A 23,814-nucleotide genomic window follows, 5' to 3' on the forward strand; every position below is an offset into this window, starting at 1 on the left:
AAAATTAAAAAAATAGAAAATAAAAAATACAATTTAATGTTAAAAAAATAAAAATAAAAACTCTGCTTTCAAGCATTAACTGCCCTTTGGCATTTTATTTTTAAATAAATTAGTTGGCTTTCACCTAAGCCCTTCAAACCACCAAGAGTGTCAGGGAATGTCCTCCTTTTTCTTGCCATAATTTCTTTCCTTCTCACGAGCCATTTTCTATATTGTACAGAGTTATAGGATATGACTCATTTCCATGTCCTCTTGAAAATCCTCTATAAATTTCTTTCAGAGTCTCCATAGTCGTATTGGAGAACGTAGATTGCCAAACCTGTCAAATGTCATCCTTTGTTAAATTGTAACGATGTACCTGTTGTCCATCCCCTGGGCATTGCTTATTATTAATGCAGTTTCCCTATGTATCTATTGTTTTCATGCATTTCTCATTTGTCTCATAGTTTGTGACATTTTCAGAATTTTCACCTTAAAATAGCCTCAGTTTTAAAAATTATGTATACTGTTGAAGGATGAGCTTTATAAATTTGTTGTGAATGTATAGAAACTAGTTGCAGCAGTATTTTTCTACATTTCCAAAATCCATTTCAGTGAGAAACTGAAAAGAAAAAGTTTCCCTCTGTGAAAGCAATTGGAAGAATGCATCATGTTCTAGACGAAATACTTATTATGCCCATACAGGTTATATCTTTTAAAAATTCTCAGATGAAAATTGAATTTTGAATTGCCATCTAGAAATAAATTTTTATAGATAGTGTACACATTGGTTCCTGAAAATGGTAGAAAAGGTTTCTTGTCGAGTTCCCTAACACAAGTGTGAATGCTCTGTTTTTGAGTACCTACTTGTAGTGAAAGGACACATTGTGGCCAGCCAACTCAAATTGCTACCCACGTTTAATCATTGTAAATAAAGGAAGCAGAGAGACCCATGTTATATTTTCAGAACTGGCATGCTCAATACAGAACTATTAGTTTAAAAATACCACTGAACATTCTATTTGAATTAATCTAGACTTCTGTGAAAAACAAAATAATAAAAAGTACAATTGGTCACTTAAACATATACTATTTCATGCAGGTTATTAACTTAGTAACTACACATATTATTAAAGAACAATGAGAGTAAATACAACTTTGTAACACTTGGCAAACAGTTCAGAATTGATAAATTTCCATTTTGAAATACCTATAGTTTCTACAGAAGCAAAATCACCTTTCTCAGTGGAAAAAAATGTATCTATAAAACACCTATGTGCTGAACATTACTTTTTAAAGGAGCAACTAATTGTCCCAGTGTGAAATGAACGTATATCACTCCTAAGGTTTAACATACTGTTTGTGCATAATGCATTTTCCGAGCATCTGGATATAGAAAAGCAACAGAAAAACAAGTACTTTGAACAAAACCCATGGATTATAGGGAATCAATCATGTAGAGAGGTTGAAATAAATAATAAAAACATATTACCTAATGTTCTCTTAAACATTTGTGTTTCACAGTTACCAGGACTGGGAAAATTCTTCATTTTTACACACTGTGTACACTTGTCCTTGTTTATATTCGCCCCCAAACATGATTTAAGATCCATACGCAAAATGCCAGAATGAACCTTAATTAATTGACCCCCACAGTAATCTTTGTGGACAGCACACCAAAGTTCACTGGAAATAACACAAAGAAGTAATTCACAATAAGTACTAGAATAGGGGCACATTCCTTACAGCAAATCCATAAGATTTTAGAATATTCACAGGGATTTTCTGATATGGTACAATCACAGTCACTTTGTGAGGGTGAAGAAGTTTAGTCTATAAAATATACTCTTTGAAGCACCAAGAACAGAGATACTTCTGAAGGAGCCTTGCACACATGGCCAAGCAGATATTGTGTATATTCAGAACAGTCTGTTTCACAACTACATTTCAGATGAGAATCACTGCAATTTCTTCTCTACCACTAGTAAACTTAAATCGTTTAGCACTTCATCTGTGAATATTGTTGTGTAACTTCTTTTCTACTGCTGACTCTTGCAGTCAATATTTATTTAAATTCAGACTCCAACGGTATTGCAAAAAAGGAAGATGTGAGCATCTTCATGTAAAACTTATAGCATAGCAACTCAAGAGATCATGTGGAAAAAATCCAAATCTCAATTTGTTAGCAAACAATAAAATGCCTAACTTAAAATGTGTTTTCAAATTTGTAAAACTTTGTTAATAGGGAAAAAACCATAAGGTTTGTTAAACATCATTCTAAAAGAGCTAACAGCCTATCTATTCATTTGCTTAAGAAATGCACGTTGTTTACCTACCTACCAGTTTGCCTACAGAAAATGTGCTTGCCTAATAAAACTAAAAGCTGTCATCATGCACTGTTGATTTAGTATACAGAAGTTGTCCATTATGTTGAAGAAGTTCTAAACGTATCAACCACATTTTTTTCTTAACTGATCTTCCTCTACATACAATCTTCCAATTGGGATGTCTCAACACTTCTTTCTTGATAATTCCTGATTTTCAGTTACTCTATAAAAGTTCTCGTTTCCTCTTAAACTTAGTTCAGAATTTTCAAATTCAATTAAAGTCTTTAAGTTTTTCTTCTTTCAAATACTATGTGAATACTGAAATATTCATAAATATGGGGAACATAGCTTACCTACCAAAGTTGCTGTCTAAGTAGTATCATAAAATCTACTCTAAAACAATAGAATTTAAAATTGTTTTCTTTTAAGGAAGAAATCAAAACTGTACATTGGAACAAGGTACTATACTACAAAAGCAGGTCCTTCTATCCCCCCACTATTCTGGAAATGTAAACAAAAATTAGATACAAAAGTGATTTCTGTGCGGTATTCTTTGAACACTTTTTCAGCACCTCAATGTTATTAGGTGTACTTTTTGCTTGGTATAGGAGAAATTTTGTATGCACACATAGCTGTTCAGAGGACTTCAGATTTTCGACTACCAAATATCACTGGTGAAGCTATACTCTTTGGATGATAAAGGTAGCAGGGAACTGTTCCTATGAAATTCCTGGTTATCTTTCAGGGCATTGTTAAGGGGTAGCTGTCCATTGAGTAGTGTCAGAGGCAGGTTACAATAAGTGTGGTGGTTGCCTAAGGAAGGTACTGGCAAGGTGGTGGTTGGCATCTCCTGTTTATAACCTCTGCAACAATGCCTCATTTGCATCGAATCTGAATGGTGGAAATCCGGGAGATCAGCTTGAGATGACACCAGAGAGGCCGAGGTATTGGTCATGGCAATAGAGGGTATAGGCTGGAGCTCTCCAAAAAGTCCTTGTTCTGCAGAGTCCAGAACATGGCACCGAGAAAGCATTTCTTTTTTCTTGGTGGGCATTTCATATACTAAGTGCTTCCAAAACTTAGAATTTAATTTGCTGCTCTTGGGTCCCTTCCACTTGATCAGGGACAGAACTTTGATGCTGCGTTTTAGTGATTCCACCTCCTGGCAATTCACCTTTCCTTTTAATTCTGTACATTCAATCAAAATCACTTTGATTTCTCCACTGACTAGCATATTATGGAGTCTGCTTTCCAATTCGAAAATACTCCATCCTCGTCTGAGAATATAGTCTGGAGTTAGCACGATAATAAGTCTTCTGCTTTGCTCAACACATCTTGTGAGATCTTCAACGTAGGCTACAAATCACAGAAAGAGAGAAAGAGTAAAACAAAGACATTCCCAGTCTTTAAAGCAGTAGGTTTGCATTCTAGTATAGCAAAGATGCAGTCTTTCACTAAGGTACATCGCTTTTTCTTTTCTTGTATTGCACACTCAGAAAGCTTATTGCCTAAAAAAAAAAAAAAATTCTAATACTTTTCTTTCCCCTCACCATTACTTACAGTGTTTTAGCTAATATAAACTGACTTCTTCAGAGCTTAGGTGTATTTCAGTTATTTTTATTTACTGAATCATTTAATTCAAGATAAGCCTTCAGGCTAATATTCTAAGTGAACAATCAGTGGGTTGATGAAGAGAGAAATGGAGCCTTTTAATGAAGGTCACTGTATTTATGGGTTTGGTTTGCTTTTCCTTCAGTTTCCAACTACTAAACAAGTAGAGAGGTCTATGTACATAATTTATATATATTACATTATACTTCAAAGATAATTATGAAAGAGATGGTGGAAAATCTCTTCTAAAATCATAGCTTGTTTCTCAGAATATCTTCTGTTATTTGCAACCTTAGTTTCTCCATTTTGTTCTTCAAACATGGAGATAGGGAAGTGGTGTGTGTGTGCCCATGAGTTTAATTTGAACCAGCTGCTCTTTGTTCAGAGGAGGAGTGAGGGGTGGAGTTGGAGCATGGGGGATGGTGTGGAATGGTCAGTATAGGAGGAGGAGTCTATCAACTGAGAAGTCTTTGCTCTACTTTGTGGGAAAATTCTGAAAGTAAGGTGAATAAGTTATGGTCTTTTCCTAGTAGAAAAGCACTCAACTAACTCTAGGTTTGTTTATCCCATGGAATAATCCTTTTGCAACCAGGCTTCCCAAAGCCTTATCCGCCAAAAAGGGAAACACACACATGTGTTAACAAATGGAGACTTGGACACAGGTGCTGTAACAGCGAGCTGTCTTTACTAAGCAGAGCACGAGGCCTTGTCTAATGTACAGTGCCCTCTAGCAGAAGCAGTGCTTACAGAAGCATAGCAACATTTGTCACTACAAATCTGCCCAAGGTTACAGACTGTTTTCAGGGTGTCACGTCCAGTACATAGTGTGGGGCCACCAAGCAGCTCAGTGCAAGTCATTTGAAAAGAGAAACTTATTGTACAGATGCATATTTTTACAGATGATTTCTCTTTCCCAGGGTTTTATTTCTACCGTTTGGCAGCAAGAACACTTTCACAAGTGAAAAAGAGCAAACTCTCTCTACACCCTACAGATAAACAACTTTTTGAGAGGTACACAGAGAATTGCCCATTTAACAAATTGTTGTTAACTGCTGTTTTGCTTTTTACTTAATACATTTCAGGACTTTCTCATGCACTAGTTACAGAGACTGTATCTGAGGTGATAAGGCAACTTCTAAGTGGGGAGGGAACCCCTTAAGAATTTTATTAAAATTAACCCCTCCAGAATTTTATTTTAGAGATTATGTTTTAAAAAACAGCATTGAAATCTGCAAAAAGTAAAAATGAAAACAAAACAAAAACACCACATAAGTAGCGATGGGGAATTTATCACTCTGTCATTTATAGAACTGGTGAAACAATGGAAGGAAAGGTAGAAAGTTTCAATAGAGTGGAAAAATATTATCCCAATGTATCAACAGCTCTGACTCTTCATTTTCTTCCTTTCTTTCTGCTCCCAAAAAGAAAGAAGTTATGTGGGAAGCTTCATCATTAGAGGTTGAATCTGTAAGATACAGTAAAATAAACTATCATGCATCTTTCCCATTATTCTTTTCACCTTTCCTCCAAACAAAACAAAAACCCAAGCCAGAATCATGGTATAAGTGCAGGAGTCCATGAAAACACAATTTTATCAGATTATGTATGAGTTAATTGTTATTTTTACAGAATTCTTTACAAAATGATTTACTGAGGGGTTATCCCAAGTAGTATTCCTCCCTCATTAATTGTAGCTTTACATTTAATTCTTAAAAATTTATCTGTACAACTTTGTCATGAGCACATTTGTCACAGAAATGATACCTATATGAACAACACTATTTCTATGTGTTGGGATGTAGCTTAATTTACTTTTTAACTATATTTTAAAAAACAAAAGGAACAGCTATACAGATTTCTATCTACTTAAAGAAAATGACAGCTCAACCATTCACAGTCATAAGAGAAACAATACACACACAAATAAATTTGATTAGGATGTCATAGGCTTTGACTGTGGGCTTCCCAAGTGGCTCAGTGGTAAAGGACCTGCCTGCCAATGCAGGAGACGCAAGAGATGGGGATTCAATCCCTGGGTTGGGAAGATCCCCTAGAGAAGGAAATGGCAACCTACTCTAGTATTCTTGCCTGGAAAATCCCATGGACAGAGGAGCCTCAGGGGCTACAGTCTATGGGGTCGCAAAGAGTCCCCAGAAATGACTGAGCACACTCGCACATGCACAGGCTTTGGCTTTACTATCCTTTTTCTCTGTTGGGGGAGGGAACAGGATACAATTTTTGCCCCATTAATATGGTTCTCCCCCTTCACTTGTCTATTATACTTTGTCATTTGACAGTTAAGCAGAATGCAACATTTAGGGTTTGAGGGGCTTCTGTGAGATTAATTAGGCAGAATTTGCATTTGCCCCCAGAAGGAACGCCTGTCAAGAGGAATCCCACTACACTCAGCTGCATGGGGTGTGAGTGTTGAAGAGAACCTTGGAGAGAGGGAGTGGTCCCTTTCTCCAGCATACTACACTGGCTCTGCTTATCCTGGCAAAGCTTAGTGGAGAGTTGAGGCAACCATCCAGATAATTCCAGCTGAAAACCTGCTCTGGAAGAAAAAAAGGTCTGAATTATCCTGGTTTGCCCTATATATACATTAATCATATGCACTGGAGTCAGTCAGTCAGTACATCTAAATTTTCCCTGGGTAGACACAGCCCAAGTGTCCCAAAGAAAACACAAGCCACTTTCTTGGGCCCTGAATTTCGTGTTCCATTTCACTTGGTGAAAAACCAAGTGGAAGTTTTCAGATGTGAAGCCCACATTTCACTTCTTGGGATGCTGATCAGTGGCTGGGCAGCAATCTCAATATTTGAAAGCAGTTTGGGGAGGTGCCTCTAAGAGCTGTCTGGCTCTAAGGAAAAGAAGGAGAAACTGGGCCCTCACTTCCATATTCTGGCTTGCTCTCTCTGTTTTTCTCTCTATGTTTTTTCTTTTTCTTACCCATTTGCTCCTCTTTCTTTCACCCTTTCATTTTTTTTTTCCTTTTCCTGTCCTGTCTCTCCTGTCCTTTTACCTCCTTCTTTGCTTTTTTTTCTCAATTCCCCTTCTTACTCTCCCTTCCTCTTTTGCTTACCTCTCTTTGCCCTGTTTCTCCCTTCCTTCCTAAATCTTTGCTTTCTGTATCTTTGGGAAAAACAAGGAACTAGGCATCATGAAAAGAATACTTAATTAGCAAGGGACCCAACAGGTAGAGTTAACAATATTTTTTACTTGCTAATCTTTATCCAGGGAGTTGTTGCTGGTTCCTATGCAGCAAGTGTACCAAAGAATTTTCCCCAACCCCTGGAGCTGCATATCTGCATACAATGACTGTGAATTGGAGCCTGATCCATTAGGACCATACCCTGTTTTTGTATGGCCTGTGAGCTAAGAATGACTTTTTAAAACATTTTACAGGGTTAAAAAAAATAAGAATATGATGCAACAGAGACCATATATGACCCACAAAGCCTAAAATATTTATTCTCTGAACCTTTACAGAGAAAGGTTGCCACCCCTAAATTAGAGACCAATCAGGATGTTTAGGTTTGGAAAAGTTCCAAATAAACTAAGCAGAAATCAGGTATCAAATTAAGGCATTGCTGGTCCACAGCTAGTGTAGTCCCTGACAGGCAGTGGTGTTTGCCATGGTAGGGCTGTGGTTTTGTGTGAGACATGTTAGAATCCTTCAGGAGCCATTTTAAAAAGTTTCTTACCATGAAGAGATAATAAAGAAATGTGTTTTTTTTTTTTTTTTAATTCCTAAATTCACAGCACACATGAATACTTGGTAAATCTTGCCCTGACTTGTTCAGGCAAATTTAGCAACCAAGTAGCAGGAATCCCTTAAAAGACTATTTTTTCCACATAAAAATATAAAACATCCCTTAAATGAAAGGACATTAAGTTATTTCTTTGCAAATTTTGAAGTAACTTAACAATGACAGAATAAACTATGGGTGGCTGTATCTGAGAGACTTCTGCTTCTCTAAACAAGGCTATGAAACCACAGTAGATATGAAACAAAGCTATTACACTTAACCTATTTGTGCTCTTCACAATTTTGTAAAGAAAAAAATGGGCAGTTGTATAAACCAAAATTCCAGTATATTTAGAAAAGTAGGATTCAATCTACAAAAGTTGAAAACAGGACACTTATAATCAAAGCAAAAAAGTAAACTGAAAGAAGAAATAAAAGTACAAAGTAGAATCAGGAAGAATATAATGGCAGCCCCAAGAAGTTTCTTCTAATGGGGTGTGTATACTTTTTCCAAAGAACTCAGTACTCCTAAATGCCAGGCTTTAAATCTACTCTGGATATAGGCAGAAGCACAAGGAGAAAACACTCTTATGCATAAATTTCTATGTGGTCTTGCTACTACCTACTAACCATTTGATTTATCAAACTAATTAATTATAAATTATGTTTTAATTTATTTTTTTAATATATATATTTTTTTATTAATTATTTTTGTGTTGACACTGCTGCTTATGTCAGAATCATTATCAGGGGTAGTAGGCATATTAAAAATTAAAAGACAAGTACTTAGTCTGTAGGTAAAAGCATAATTTATTACTTAATCAGGTTCAAACAATAGAATCTTGGTAGGCTTATACTCACAGCTATGTATATCCAAAATCAGTTAAACAGACAAATCATTAGGGTGAGATAGGATGTGTCAAAATTGATAACATTCTACTAATTTTAGTGAATATTACATAACAAATAGCTATCAGCAATGATATTTATTAAACCTATAGATTCATATATCAAAACTTAAAAACAAGACGGTTTCTGACTGTGACTGAGATGGATCCACTCCTATAACTGGTGGGGAGAAACCAGCAAAAATAATATAGGTTTCACATGTATCAAAGGAAAAAAAATGTATTATTCAGCACTATATATTTGGAAAAAGTTATTAGACCTCTGGTATAAACAGAGGCATACAGTGAGGTACTTTATAATGTAGTCTCACTGAAAATACTACCTACACTTAAAATAATGATGCTTAATACTAACTTATTGAAAGAGTTACACAGGTTGACAACCTCACTCTTTATCTTGGCTGATGTGAAAATTTTCGGGTCTTGCTTCTGCCTCTGGCAGATGTAAGAATCTGTCTGTGTTGTCTGCCACAGAGATTGAGGCTACAAATTTTTGTATTTAGCCAGGTGTGTGTGAGGGGAGCAGGGGGCTTTCTAAACAGTGTGTAATATTACTTGCCCTACAAAAACCTTCCCTGCCCCCTCCTCCAAGTCCTTGACTTGATAGCTCATAGTTCATAGGGATAAAATTATTTTTGGCAGGATTTTTGTTTTCTATTGACTATTGTAAGCGTTCTAATTGATTCTGATTAGTAAGCTGATCAACAGTTAACATGGATTTGTTGAGTCTTTGTGAGTGCAGGAAACCATGATGTATTTAGTTTTGACTTTGGAAGCTGCATTTTTGGTAATGAATCCTTTGCTTTTGTGTTTCATAAATGGATGGAGAGGAAGGCATGATGCTGGGCAGAATCTACTCTGGAATGTTGTCCATATTTCTGAATTCTTTTGCTTTTCTCTTTACCTCTTCACTGAGAATAGAGGTAGGTAATGGAACACATTCAGAGGATACTGAAATAAAGAAAATGTGGAAAGTAGCAAACAGAGAGTCCGCAAAATGTCCTTCCCCTCCTTTTCTCTTTTAACCTCATGCCCTAAAATCTGTAGATTTGTCATTCTAATCAGTGCAGTCTTGATAAATATGGAAAAAGACAACTTGCTGCTTATATAGTATTTTCTATGGTTCCTTTGGTACTTAAGACAATTTTATCTTGGCCTTCAACTCTTTTTTTAAGGTGTCTGTTTTCTGTGCTTCCCCAAAAGTAGATGCTCTGTTTGAAATTCTACACAACAGAGGCTTCCTTTACCTCAAACTTTGAATGAAAAACCTCAGTCCATTGACCACAGTACTTTGCTGGTCATATTGGATACAGTTTACAGTTCTCTCTCTCTAGACTCTAACATGAAGGGGTTGGTGGGCATATATAATTTTATTCCATGTGAGTAAATTGTATACAATGTGTTAAATTTCCATGATTGTGCATTTCACCCCTGCCTCACACTTTTTAGGTCACAGACGTCAGATTGCCTGGAAAAGGATTTTATTACTCCCCAAGGACAATTTACTTGAATGATGTCCAGTATGTCCAGCTATTAGAGAAACTATTGGCAATGAGTAGTTACAGATCCATGTACAAAAATTTTTTTGCATGCCTCACTTCAGAAGCGACTAGGGATCATCTGACACCAGATGTATTCTCCAGTCATTTGTCATTTCAATGTCAGCACAATCACATGGCCATTAAAGAACTGAAGGTTAGAATAGTGAGGAAGGTCTAGCAAATGCAAGAATGTAATCAGACATAATCATTTTTACCTTAAATTACTGAAGGAGTCCTAGGATTCTTGAGTGAGAGAAACAGAAAATTGAGCATGAAAAAAAATGGAAAGACAATTTGATATTTGAAGCCAAATTCATAAATATAATTTCAACAGACATGGCTGATCAACCATATGTATGATAATATTTTTAATTCACTAATGTCTTTCTCTGGTGAAATAATGCAGGAATAACTCACATAGAGATCCCCATAGTCTTCCTATGGGTAGAAGAGGAAACTGAGCTAAAAGCTTTTGAAAGGCTTTTTTCTCTTTCATGTCCACTTAATCATCTATAGATTTTTCTAAAGCTTCAGCCAGAATTAGCTCAGTTTATAATTGTTTTTAAGTATTTCACATGTACTCTTCAGGATCCTGCTCACTTTCTCTTAAAAGGCAAATAAAAGCTACAGGATTTGGTTGCTTCTACTTTTAGTCTTAGAATGCTATTTTCTCCATTTGATCAGTTGAAAAACTTTTATATTTTTATGTTTTCTAATTTCTGCAGAAACAGAGATAAGATGGACTCAAAAGCCTAAATGGTACTCATCCAAAAATGTCCCCAATCTCAGAATCTCAACTGCACAGCTGGGTTCTGTTGGTCACATGTCAGCTTCAGAGCACATCTGTTCATTCCTAAAGGATCCACTAGGCCCCATGAACACAATGTGCTCTGTGTATAGTACTTTACACCACAAAACCCAGCAGCTGCACGGGTGAGAAAATCTCTACTTCTCAAGTTTGTGTCTCTAGGCAGTTTGAGTAGGGTGTTTTCTATCTGGCTTGCTTTTGGTTGCCTGTCACTTCTGACATTCAGATGCCTGTTGGCAACAAAATTGCTTTTGCTATTCTACTACAGATGTTTCTAGCCTGGGAAGAGACAGACCAAACTTTTACTGGAAAGTAGGAATTCTTGCCACATTCAGGCACCAAACCTGAGAAAACATAAGGAAGATTCTGGCCACAGGCTCAAGAATGGAAAGGTAGGTCACTGCCAGGAAAATAATGTCCAGATTTAAAGACTTCTAGTTTTAGCATTTAGGAAAAATATTTGTGTCAGATCTTCCCATCTGTGATGGTTCATGATGGCCAAAGGACACTTCCCTAGTAGGGCATGCAAGGAGGGTACAATTACATACACTTCACCTTGCAAAGTGACATCTTTACATTCAAGCTTTCTGAGAACTCATGGTCACGTGTGTGGGTGGTGGGGAGGAGAGAGGGAGGAGGAGGGGGAGATAAGGTAAGGGAGACACATTCATGTACTTTTGAAACCATATGCATTGGAGAGATTTGTGTGTTGATGAGGTTGAGTTGAAATACCATGAGAGTGGTGAAAAAGAAACTGAAGATACATCAAAAATGAAGGTATTAAACATGAATGGGTTTATGTAAAAAATTTCATTAGTTTGATTCATAGAAAATTATTGTTGTAGGTCAAGAATGATATTATGAAGTCTGCTTTTACAATCCTCAAAGGCCTCACTGCTAGTTTTTAGAGGTCGGAGCAGTCTTGGGTCAACATGTTTTAAATGAGATGTGAGGGACAAACACAGCTTATAATATTGTAACTAGTGCCCCCCCACAGGAATGTGTCTATATTTATATAGCATAACCTGTTAAATCTGTACCAATGGCTGTGACTACAGACCATAGAAGCTTCTTTAATAACACATATACACTAAGTCCAAAATGTTCTACTCTGTCATTCATGTGTAAATCAAGTATATTATTCATATACTTCATTGACTTCCTGAATGCGTGCTAAAAATGCCAAGGAAAAACTCGTTAATCGTGACATGGTGACTGCTCAGCCAGCTCTGAAATGTTGATGGAAAGGAAAAATTGTCAAAGGGCCTTTTTAAGAACTTCTGCAGGTTACACTCGCAAATCGGAATTCAGAGAACATGAATTTTCTCATTCAGGAAGGAAGGATTAAAATCAAACACCCTCCAGTGGTTGCATCTGAAAACTGCATAGTTGTCCCTTACTTGTAAAAGCAGCCTTCCTATGTACCACTGAGTACCCAGGACCCAACTCCTTGCTTAGTTTAATTGTTGTATCATCTCAAAAAATTAAAATGATCTTCTATGGACTATAAAATCTCTCTTCATCCTAATAACATCATCTTGGGTATTTTTATATTAAGTTCTTTACATGCCAGAATAAATAAGGCAACAACCTCCTATTATCCCTTATGTTGTGTATTACAGTCCTCAATTAAAATCTTGTATTTTCGTGCTAGGAAATATGACTTGTATAAGCCTCATATCCCATGGTCAAGGAGGACATTCAGGCCTGTGTATGATACACCAAAACAACTAATCAATTTCGCCAATCAACTAGCTGACTCATTGAGGTATAAAATATTCTACCACCTGTTTGGCTAAATTAACACAGCATGTTGATTCAATTGGCCTGTCAAGTTATCAAAATAAACTGAGAGAATGAATAAAATAGAATTTGCGGATGCATCTCTCTTACTCTCATGATCTCAGTCTGGGTCTCATGGGTCTCAGTCTGACCCATGCACACTAGGTGCCTCTTTATATAATAAGCAAGAGTCCTCTATTGAGTCTCAGGTAAAGTGGTTCACCTGTGTTCCAAGTTGTCCCTATTTCTTTTCTTGATGTGCACAATGTTGAAGTATTGCTTTCTGGGTCAGAAGAAAGATAATCAAAGTTGACATGTTCAGACATGAAGGGTGACATTTTTAAGTCACTTAGTGGGGTTGATAAAGACTACTATTGTGGCGCCAACAAATTTGTAATGCAATAAGGCAGAAATTGAATCCACACTGAATCCTACTGAAGGTGACTCGACATAGAATATAAATTCCACTTTGGTAATGCTATTATCTGAATATAATTTAAGACACTATCTAAAAATTGATGTTGCAGAATTTTGATAGTTAACAAGATGCTCTTGGCAAAAAATGCAAAAAATACGTAGTAATCTAATGAATTAAACAAAAAATACTAAGGGGATATTTTTGATATTTCACTAAGATAAACCTCAATCTCTTGTAGATATTCTTTATAATATCGGAAAAAATACACATTAGAACTGAGACTATTCCTGTGAATTACATTTTCTTTCAGCAGAAAGCTCCTTTTTAGCTTTCTTATTCACTTGTTTAAAAGGCCTTTCAAGATACTGTCATGAAAATATTAAAACTTTTATTTATTTCATTTCCTCTTGTCTTAAACCAACACTATTAAAACAAAATCAGCAAGCATCTATTTAGCATCTACTGAGCTCAGGTATTCTGTTAGATTATAACAGGAGTATATAGATGAATGAGAGACAGTCCCTGCCCTCATGGAGCTTATGATCTCACTGAGAAGATAAGACATACACAGGTAGAAAGCTACATACAAAAATAATACAAAATATCACAGAAATACAAAATTTAGAGTCAAGCAAGTGATTATACCCCATGTACTCTAGAGTTAGAGAAATCATTATGGAGTTTTCACAGAGGCAGTGATATGGAGAGGATAAATAGGATTTGCAAAGGTATAGAAGACTAACATGAACAAAAGCATTGCAAGGACATACAATGTACATGAAAGGCATAGTTTGGCTAGAGTATGGGAATGGGTAAGGGAAATGGTAGGAGAAAAATTTAGGAGATAAATCTTGGCTGGCACTAGACTGTAGACGTGTTTAGCTAAGGGTTAGTAGATTTAATCCTGTAAGAAATGGTGAAGCCTATGATTGTTGAATAGGGGAGAGACATGATGAAGGAGGTATACATATTAGTGGGACTAGATGGATGAGAGGAAAAATAGGGAAGGCAAACAGTAATAGGCATTGAGGAATGAGTTGATTAGGGCCTATACTAGAATGGTGGAAGTCATCATGGAAAAGATACAAATGGACACTGGATTTGGGAGAGAGACACCAAAGAATCAAGTCATGAAAATGAAGGAAATTACAGAAAAGAAAAGAGGTGAGGACTAAGGCAAGAAATCTGAGGAAGTCTTACATTTGTTGAAAGTAGTGTACCAGTAAATATTGTCTGGTTTCTTTCTATGAATGTGTAAGTGTGCATACTCAACGTGCAAACCCAAACATATACATATGCACACTGAGAAAAAGTGATGAACAACCAAACCTTAGTTGTTTCAATTTGTTTCTTGCCAGCTAGTGACCATGGTGGACTTCTGATCGCTTGAATTAACATTATTGAGGAATAAATAATGATCTAGAGGAGTGACAACCAAATAGATCTAGGTTCTAATTCCATCTCTACCATTTGCCAGCTGACTGATACTGGATTTCTTTCAGGTCTTATTTCCTCATCTGTAAGATGAAGATAATAGTGCCTGCTCTTAACAATGGAATGAAACAATGTATCTGAAAATATTCTATATACAGTCAAGTACTGAAAATATAAGCTTTTTAATTTTGTTATCCCTTGTGTATAAATTACCATATTCTGATTTGTGGTTACAGTTTAATTTCCTCTTCCCAGGGATGTTCATATATACATGCAAACTAATTCTAGCACTTTTAGTTTCCTGCAGTGACATTTTAAGCTCTTTGAGTGTAGGGGCCATATCTTTTTCTGTATTTATCTTATACTACCATGTACTATATACTCTGAACAGTAAAAGGAAAAAAGTATATTTTTTACTTGAACCTGAATTTATTCTCAAAACTCAAATATAACTTTCAATATGTAGCATAATTGAAAAGTGGCACTCAAGCCCTCCCCATAGTCTAGAACTTCTTAAAAAGAATTTAAATACACAGTGAGGTGCCATATCCCATGGCCTCATATACATTTTAAAATTTTATTTATTTATTTTTTAATTGGAGGATAATTGCTTTACAATATTGTGTTGGTTTCTTTCATACGTCAACATGAATCAGCCATAGGTATCTGTATGCCCTCTCCCCCTCGACCTCCCTCCCACCTCCCACCCTCTCCCACCCATCTTGGTTGTGTCCCTGCATCATACAGCAAATTTCCACTGGCTATCTGATTTACATGTGGTAACATATATGTTTCAATGGTACTCTCTAAATTTGTCCCACTTTCTCCTTCCCCCTCTGTGTCCACAAGTCTGTCCTCTATGTTTGTGTCTCCACTGCTGCCAAGCAGAGAGGTTCATCAGTACCGTCTTTCTAGATTCCATGTATATGAGTTAATATATGATATTTGTTTTTCTCTTTCTGACTTACTTCACTCTGTATAATATCTACCATATTAGAACCGAGTCAAATGCATTCCTTTTAATGGCTAAATAATATGCCATTGTGTCTATGTACCACAGCTGCTTTTTCCATTCATCTGTTGATGGACATCTAGGTTGCTTCCATGTGCTAGCTATTGTAAATAGTGCTGCAGTGAACATTTGGGTACGTGTGTCTTTCAGTTATGTTTTTTTAAAAGTGGATTTTTCTGTAAATCTGGAAATGAGTATCAAGTCTTAAATTCAGAGTTACTAGTGACAATGATTGTAGGTATAAGTAGAAACAATGACAGAAGATCAGTTTTGGAACTGAAATGCATTGAAAATCTGAAATGCAAAAAAAAAGATCTGACTTATACAATTTTAAAGGATCTTCACTTTTCTAAGAGCACTAAGGCAATATAATAAAATGTACAATTAAATCACAATTTTTAAAGCATACCTAAAATATAGGTGAGAGTGCCTTTAAAAATTTTTGGATGCTAGAAAGTCATAACACAGTCATTGGGGAAAATTTTGAATTTAATAAAATCTCCTGTAAGAAAAATCTAAATTCTTGGCTCTGACATTTGAAGTCTCCATATAACTTCTTAAGTGAAACCAAACTTTTAAAATACAAAACTCAAAAGTACTTACTTCCACTTGGAATTAGGTCCCTTTCTGGGATGAATAGTTTATATCCATAGTGTTTTTCCAGCACATCTGGCAGTATTTCAAGAGCAAATTGCTCTTCTTCAGGGTTGTCACAGTCTAAAGTATCTTGGTCCACTTTTGTGTAAGAGAGATAGGCATCATATTCTTTGTTGTCTTAGATACAAAGAAAAACAAAAGGGTTGTATGTAGGATTAGTAGGTTCTCTTTCAGTACTAAATATCTGTAATAATTAACAGGCTAGAATAAGCAGTATAATTAATAACCATCACTAACAATTAGAAAAAATAAGTCACGTGTCATGCCGTAAGAAACCTAGTATATTTCAACACAATCCAGTTATAGTCACGGGATATGAACTGAAATTGCTATGCAATGGGCAACATAGAGTTTTGACAGAATAAAAGAGATTTATTTGTAACTTTTGTTGTGAATGATTAGCTCAGTGTGTTTGAATGAAGGACTACATAAACCAAAGTCATGAATCTTAACTCTTTCTGTGCCAGTTGGCTTGGCTCTGTTACTTGGTCACAGACTATACCTTGTTTGCACAAATATGTGTAAGAGATCCAAAAGAGGCTGGGCCCTGGAGTGTGGAAGATCGAAATAATCTAGCCTCACTCCTGGAGACTCTACTTGCAACACATGCCATACTTCCAGTTGGTTACTGTCGTCATCGTCATATACAAAATGCAGTTCATTACCAAATATTAGAGACAGCAGCTGGGTTTTATACAAGTGCATTGCCTGTTATTCTTGTTCAATCCATGGCCAACTAATTTGATACAAACTTCCAAAAGAAGCCTTTGTTTAAAAATATACATCCTTCCAATATTGCCAAATTAGGTTTTCCTTTCACCCATTTAGTCAGAGTTAACTGTGCTTTAAGAATGTATTTTTTCCTCCTTTGCTGTATTGGCTCAGAGCCAGTCTCCCCAAAGAGAAAATGTGTGTGTATGTATGTGTATATACACACAGAGTTTTTCCCTGATTTTATTAATGAATACAGCCACTCAAAGTCCCCACTGGTTTTAGAAGGGACACACTAGAAAAGTTATAGTGGTTTTTAAAATTCCCTTATTTATAGAAAAAATTTTAATGTGGTGAGTCTAGACTCATATGGAACTATTAGTATTTAGAAACTATTAAACCTAGTTACTTGCAAATAATTTTAAAAGACCAGAAAACATTTCAGATTTTGTTTCTAAAGCACAGAAATATTTTCCATTAAAACAAACCTGATTAGATTATAGTTAAAACCTGACCAAAATATACTTTACAGAATGAAGCAGCCACTCATTTTCCTTATACCATTAATAATTTGGTTCTAACTGCTGGAAGAGGTCTACATGATAGGCACATAAGGAGATATAAATATCCTATGGGTTCCAAGGTGGCTCAGTGGTAAAGAATTTGCCTGGCAGTGTAGGAGACTTGGGTTCAATCCCTGGGTTGGGAAGATCCCCTGGAGGAGGGTGTGTCAACACACTCCAGTATTCTTGGAGAGGGAAATGGCAACCCACTCCAGTATTCTTGCCTGGAGAATCCTATGGACAGAGGAGCCTTGCGGGCTATGGTCCATGGGGTTGCAAAAGTGTTGGACATGATTTAGAAACCAAACAATAACAGCAAATACCCTATGGTAAGAAGCACACAGGACCCCTTTGACTATTTTAGTGATAACTGAGTCAGGATTATATTGTTCTAATTCTAGTAAGGTTCCAGGCTTCACTACCCCCACATGAAAGGAACTCTAGTTATTTATATTAAGATGGTGCTTGAAGCCAGGAGGCTTCCCTTTAGCCTGTCCTCTAGCTAGAAAAGACTTGTGTGAGCCTTGGTTGGGTTACTTGATTGCTTAGGAACACATGCACATGGAGGACTGCCCCAGTAGTTGAGATCATTTGGCTTACAAATGAGGCACATTCCACTGTTATGCATAAAACACCACTTGGAAGTGAGAATGTTCACAAGCAATGCTAATATAAGAACCTCCTGGTAATCCTAGCACCTCTGCCCCTGTTCCAATCAGGCTCAGGATGCACCTGCAGGCCCTTGACTTTCTCCAGCTATAATTACTCACCTGGGACTGAGAGTTGCTGATGATACACAGCTGTAAGAATAAAATAGGCCAAAGGACAAACAGATCCATTTCTATGAGCAGAATGTATTTCATCTTTCTTGATAGATGGTGTTGCTGCCTCAAACTCCATAATGTCAGACTAGACCCTAGTTTCCTCTGACTTTGATAACTCTAACTCACAAACCTCTTGAAATTCAACTACTTATTAATTCATTCAGCAATGTTTTTTGTTGGGCATCTACTATGAGCTAGCCATCCACTATGACTACCTGACTCTTTGCCCATCTGGCCAGAACTTCTAGACTCTTACCCCATTGCTTGTCCAGACTATGATGATTTGCCCTCCAACTATGCCTAATCTCCGTATTCCTGGTCCTATCCTTACTTGCTTCACCTATACACTAATATAGGTGGTGTTTTTGTTGTTGTTTAGTTACCAAGCCATGTCCAATTCTTTGAGACGCTATGGACTGTAGCCCACCAGGCTCCTCTGTCCATGAGGTTTCCCAGGCAAGAATACTGGAGTGGATTGCTATTTCCTTCTCCCAGGGATCAAGACTTTTTTTTCAGAAAAATATTGCTATATCTCAAGTCATGACAAAGAACATGGATGTCTTTGTGTTAACCCTCAACATGTCTGGATAACAAATTGTACATACCATTCTAGAAATACATCATTCTTTGGAAAATGGTTGCTCCTGGTTTCAGTTATGTCCCTTTAAGATGAACTAAAGGTGAAGAGCTTATGGTAAATGGCAAGAGCAGGAAGAGAGCTCTCAAAGCCACTGTGTCAGATGTCCCAGAAGGCCTAGAATGCCAGCTAGTGAGCAAGCAGTGACACAGATGCCACAGTTTAAAAAATGCACTTCAGCTCTATGTAGACAGCCAAGAAAACCTCATGAATAGCCACAGCTGTTGCTCACAAACAGGAGCAAGACAGATAAAGCAATATCAATGATATGACACGATGCAAATAAAGGTTAACAGCAAATCCTAAAAACTGTTTTAAAACTGAATGGCCATTCAGCAACACCACTTTGTTATGTGAGGCTAATGAGCCTTCCTCTTTATTAAATCATGCTGACTATGCTCATCTGAGAAGCCAGAAAAAACCACAACGCATTATAAAGGAGAGAGCCGGTTATTCCCAATGAAGAGAGAAGTTATGATGAAGGGAACCAAATTGTCTGTGGAAGAATTTTTCTGTTGTCACACTGTCCCTCCCATTTTAAAATTTCATTTTAATCCTGTTCACCATCAGCAAGTGGTTCCTGTTTACAGTGCAGTTCTTCTGGGCCTCTGCTAAAAATAGTACTAAATCCTTTAGCTTCTAAAGTGCAAAGACTGTGTAACTTTGTGGATTACTATGTCCCCAATGGTTACTATACTACCAGTGTGTGTATGTATAGGATTAATCCAGATGAAGAATATATTTAATATGTAAGTAAATACATCATTCATGGTGCTTGGTACATAGTAGACACTAGATAGCATATTGAAAAGCAGAGACATTACTTTGCCAACAAAGGTCTGTCTAGTCAAGGCTATGGTTTTTCCTGTGGTCATGTATGGATGTGAGAGTTGGACTGTGGAGAAAGCTGAGCGCCTAAGAATTGATGCCTTTGAACTGTGGTGTTGGAGAAGACACTTGAGAGTCCCTTGGACTGCAAGGAGATCCAACCAATCCATTCTGAAGGAGATCAGCCCTGGGATTTCTTTGGAGGGAATGATGCTGAAGCTGAAACTCCAGTACTTTGGCCACCTCATGCGAAGAGTTGACTCATTGGAAAAGACTCTGATGCTGGGAGGGATTGGGGGCAGGAGGAGAAGGGGACAACAGAGGATGAGATGGCTGGATGGCATCACTGACTCGATGGACCTGAGTCTGGGTGAACTCCGGGAGTTGGTGATGGACAGGGAGGCCTGGTGTGATGTGATTCATGGGGTTGCGAAGAGTCTGACACAACTGAGCGACTGAACTGAACTGAACTGAAGTATTTAATGACTGCATAATTCAAAGGTCAAATAAATTAAGCAAGCATTGATGAATTGAAATGAAATTAATTATATCAAAGATGTTTAAGAAGTCAAAGTAGATTTTATTTTATTAAAAATATGGCATTTTATAACGACTTTCAGGAAATGCTACTATGGATATGAATCAAACAGAAAGCATGAACATGGGTAAAACTATGATGTGTCTTTGAGATGTCAAAATATTTAAATAAAGAAATGAAAAATTCAATAGGCGGTCTAGCTGACATTTGGCATCATGAAACTGGATATATCTAAAAGGCCTTTAATATTCATTTATTCATCCTCACTGTATACCTGCTGACTTTTTAGTATTCCATTCAACTAGTACAGAGATTGTGTGTTTACTGTCCAAGTTCCATGTAAACTATTTTAATTTTCCTTCCAGCTGAAAACCCTTGAAGTCCCCCACCATTGCATTTTTTCCCTAAAATAATTGGTTTGGAATCAATACACTCAATTCTCTGACCAAAATGCTCTAGATTACTTGTCATCTTTGGTCACTTGGGCAATACTGAAGATATGGATGCAACCTATGATATTAGTATGAATTTAATCTTACAAATACATACTACAACTGATCAGTTAGTTTGGATTATTGAATATGGATTATGAAAGTAATTATTTCAGATAAACTTAATAAATTATATCACCTCACTTACAGAAAGTTTTAACAAATTGCTTGTAATCATGACCTAAAGCAAATGAATCACAGCAGACTCCCTTTCATGTACTTTCATATAGACAATGCATCTTTAACACTCTTAATTGCCATCTCCATTTAGCCATTCGTTGGCACTTGGAAAACAGTGAAATTTTCCCCAATAGCATATTTCATCTCATTATTTTATGTGTACAGGTTAAAAAGTCAGATTTTCCAGTATTAATTATTGTATACAGAAACTGAAGGTAACTGACTACATTTTCATACATATTGTTGGAGCTTATAATCATGGTCAGAACAGGCTCTAATTTCTCATTTTAAAGATATATCTGAATAAGGGCCTGTGATACTTTTAAATAGGTGCTACAATCATTAGGTGAAAACACTTTGATAATAAGCATGCACATGTATTCATCAAACAGCATTTCTCTAATTTACTGCAAAATTATAGAAGTCAATTAGAACATACTCATATCATTGTTCACATAATAGTAACAATAAGACCAATATCAAAGGTTCCTCAAAAATTTTGATGTTACCATCACCACTCTGCCCTTCTCCTATCACTATAAAAATAAAACAAAATCATAAACTCTTCTCCTTTGAGGATCTCAAAACAAAACAAAAGCTCTAACTTTCATTATTCTAGTACAATGAAAACTAAGATTTAAATTTGGCTTTTTAAAGTAATGACTTACAATTGGACTTCTTTTTTCATCTTGGCTTACCTTGGGCATTCCATACACACATTTCCCAAGGCTTATAGTAGTTTGCTGGTGAAGATTTATGCATAAGGAGTGATATGTCATGATTTCTTATTAGTTTGATTGCGAAGTATGGTAGTTTGTTCTTTTGAAAAATTAACTCATTTTTGAATGTTCAAAGAAACAGGCTCAGTACAACGTTTTGCTAATATCTCATTTATAAGATTTCCACAAGCCATGAATGGAAAACATAAGAAAATTATAAGCTACAGTCAGAATTTTTTTCCTTTAAAGTCACCTTTGAGAATTGTGTTACAAAATCACACAAAATATGTGGGTCCAGATGTACTATTAGCTTTAAATTGAGTATCTCTATGGCTATTAATATGTTTCTTAAATAATTTGGGTTTTCTTTGATGCCAGGAAGAGCTAAATATGATCTGTAGCTAAATTTGAATTTTCTAGAGAAAAAAATGAAATTGGTTCTTAAGTTGTTTCTTAGTAAGGGAAAGGGCATTGACAGCATTGGTTGATCTCCTGACCAACTAATATCTCCTTTTTAAACTATTTTTTAAAAATAATTTCAAGAAATAAAATGATTTTAAAGAATACCCATATATCCTTTACCCAGGTTCATCTATTGTCAGTATTTTATTACCTTTGCTCTCCTTCTTGATAGATTAAAAGCATTGTTTTCTGAATTATTTGAGGGTAAATTGCATTAGTCATAGCCTCTTAACTTTAAATTTTTCATCATGTATCTCCTAGGAATAGGGATATTCTCTTACATAATCACAAATTCATGCTTTTTAATTGAACTTGAACAACAAAATATAGCTTACCATCTGCAATTTCATCACCTCCAAAATGCTGTCGGTAGAAGAGCATTAATTCAATATTGTAGCATTTGTAGATGACCACAAGCAGTACAAGGAGGAGGAAGATTGCTCCCAGGCCTCCTGCAAGCTCAATTTTGTAGATTAAATCTGGAACAAATAAAATAAACCGGAAAAGGTAATTAAATCATCAATACTGAGGAACTTCCAATATTTCTAGTGTCTAAAATGTACAGCCCATTGTGTTTTTCTTTACAAAAGATTCTTGATAAGTGCAGTAAGTAGATATGTTCTTGATACATTTGTGTAAATCAATTTTTATCAAATTAACTCTCTTCTAAATATTTGAGAAATTTTACTGTTGAAGGTGATAAGTTTATCTGAAAAAAAAAATAGTCTCTGGCACTTTGTTTTGAACACATCTATATCTCACATATATACTTTTGCTTGAAGTGTATTTCAGGAAACTATTAGAGTTGCCTTTTACTGGGTTCATGTCCAATATTTTGTTGTTTCTGTGAAATTATCTTTTGGCTTAGGACGATTACCATCTAATACTTCTTAGGCCACAGGCCCTATTCTTCTACAGGAGAACAGAATCATAAAATTATTCTCAGAATCAAATAAAAGCTAATGAGCTTGCAGGATTTAACTATTTCATTTAACCTTGGTAGAACATAACCCAATAGAAGGTAGGCAGGCGAAATTAGCTTATCCATTTTTCCTACTTAATTGAATAAATGACTATAATTTATATGCAATATAATATGCCCAGTGGGGCTAAAAGAGCATAAGAAATCCAGGCTAATCACTTGGCCTATTCAGCCAACACAAGGGTACCTGATAGCAGCCTTAGGTTGTTCCAGTGGGGCACCCCTAGAACTGTGACAGTTGGAAAATTTAAATCAATACATAATGGAAAGAGACTTAATATACCCCAGGCTCAGAGAATAGTGACTTACCCGTAGCTTAATTAGTGATATTACACAATCTAGGGTGTATCATCAAAAGAGGAGATAGTATCATGGATTCAGAGAAAGGGGAAGTCAGAGAAGAATTTAGAATATAAATTCAGCAATGTCCAGAGGAGAACTGCTGAATCTGAAAGACGCCAGACCAGAAACATTTTCCGCTTTGGTACAGGGAAATTCATTGTTCTCAACAGAACACAGGTAAACTTACCTTGTAATGAGCTGCTGCTCCTGCTGCTGCTAAGTCGCTTCAGTCGTGTCCGACTCTCTGCGACCCCATAGACGGCGGCCCACCAGGCTCTGCCATCCCTGGGATCCTCCAGGTAAGAACACTGG

The 23,814-nt window shown here is 36.3% G+C and overlaps 2 protein-coding genes across 2 annotated transcripts in view; both read right to left on the minus strand.

The window, feature by feature from the left end:
* Positions 1–2,802: 2,802 nt before the first annotated feature.
* On the minus strand, positions 2,803–3,540 carry LOC138986483 (X-linked interleukin-1 receptor accessory protein-like 2). Its single transcript, XM_070366573.1, has one exon. It carries the CDS (start codon positions 3,538–3,540, stop codon positions 2,965–2,967), a length of 576 nt encoding a protein of 191 aa, XP_070222674.1. The 3' UTR covers positions 2,803–2,964.
* Positions 3,541–4,725: 1,185 nt separating this feature from the next.
* Positions 4,726–23,814, minus strand: part of IL1RAPL2 (interleukin 1 receptor accessory protein like 2) — a 560,200-nt gene continuing 541,111 nt past the window's right edge. Inside the window, exons 8-10 of the mRNA XM_070366574.1 lie at positions 22,514–22,657; positions 16,172–16,342; positions 4,726–5,382 (exon numbers count right to left, since the gene is read on the minus strand). Of these exons, the coding sequence (XP_070222675.1) occupies positions 5,261–5,382; positions 16,172–16,342; positions 22,514–22,657 (437 nt within the window). The 3' untranslated portion in view covers positions 4,726–5,260. The remainder of the gene's footprint in view (positions 5,383–16,171; positions 16,343–22,513; positions 22,658–23,814) is intronic.

The sequence above is a fragment of the Bos mutus genome, chromosome X (genome assembly GCF_027580195.1).
Source record: "Bos mutus isolate GX-2022 chromosome X, NWIPB_WYAK_1.1, whole genome shotgun sequence".
NCBI lineage: Eukaryota > Metazoa > Chordata > Mammalia > Artiodactyla > Bovidae > Bos > Bos mutus.

Excerpts from the sequence above, each read along its gene's own strand:
- LOC138986483 (XM_070366573.1), bottom strand. The coding sequence starts at position 3,540 with ATGCTAGTCAGTGGAGAAATCAAAGTGATTTTGATTGAATGTACAGAA.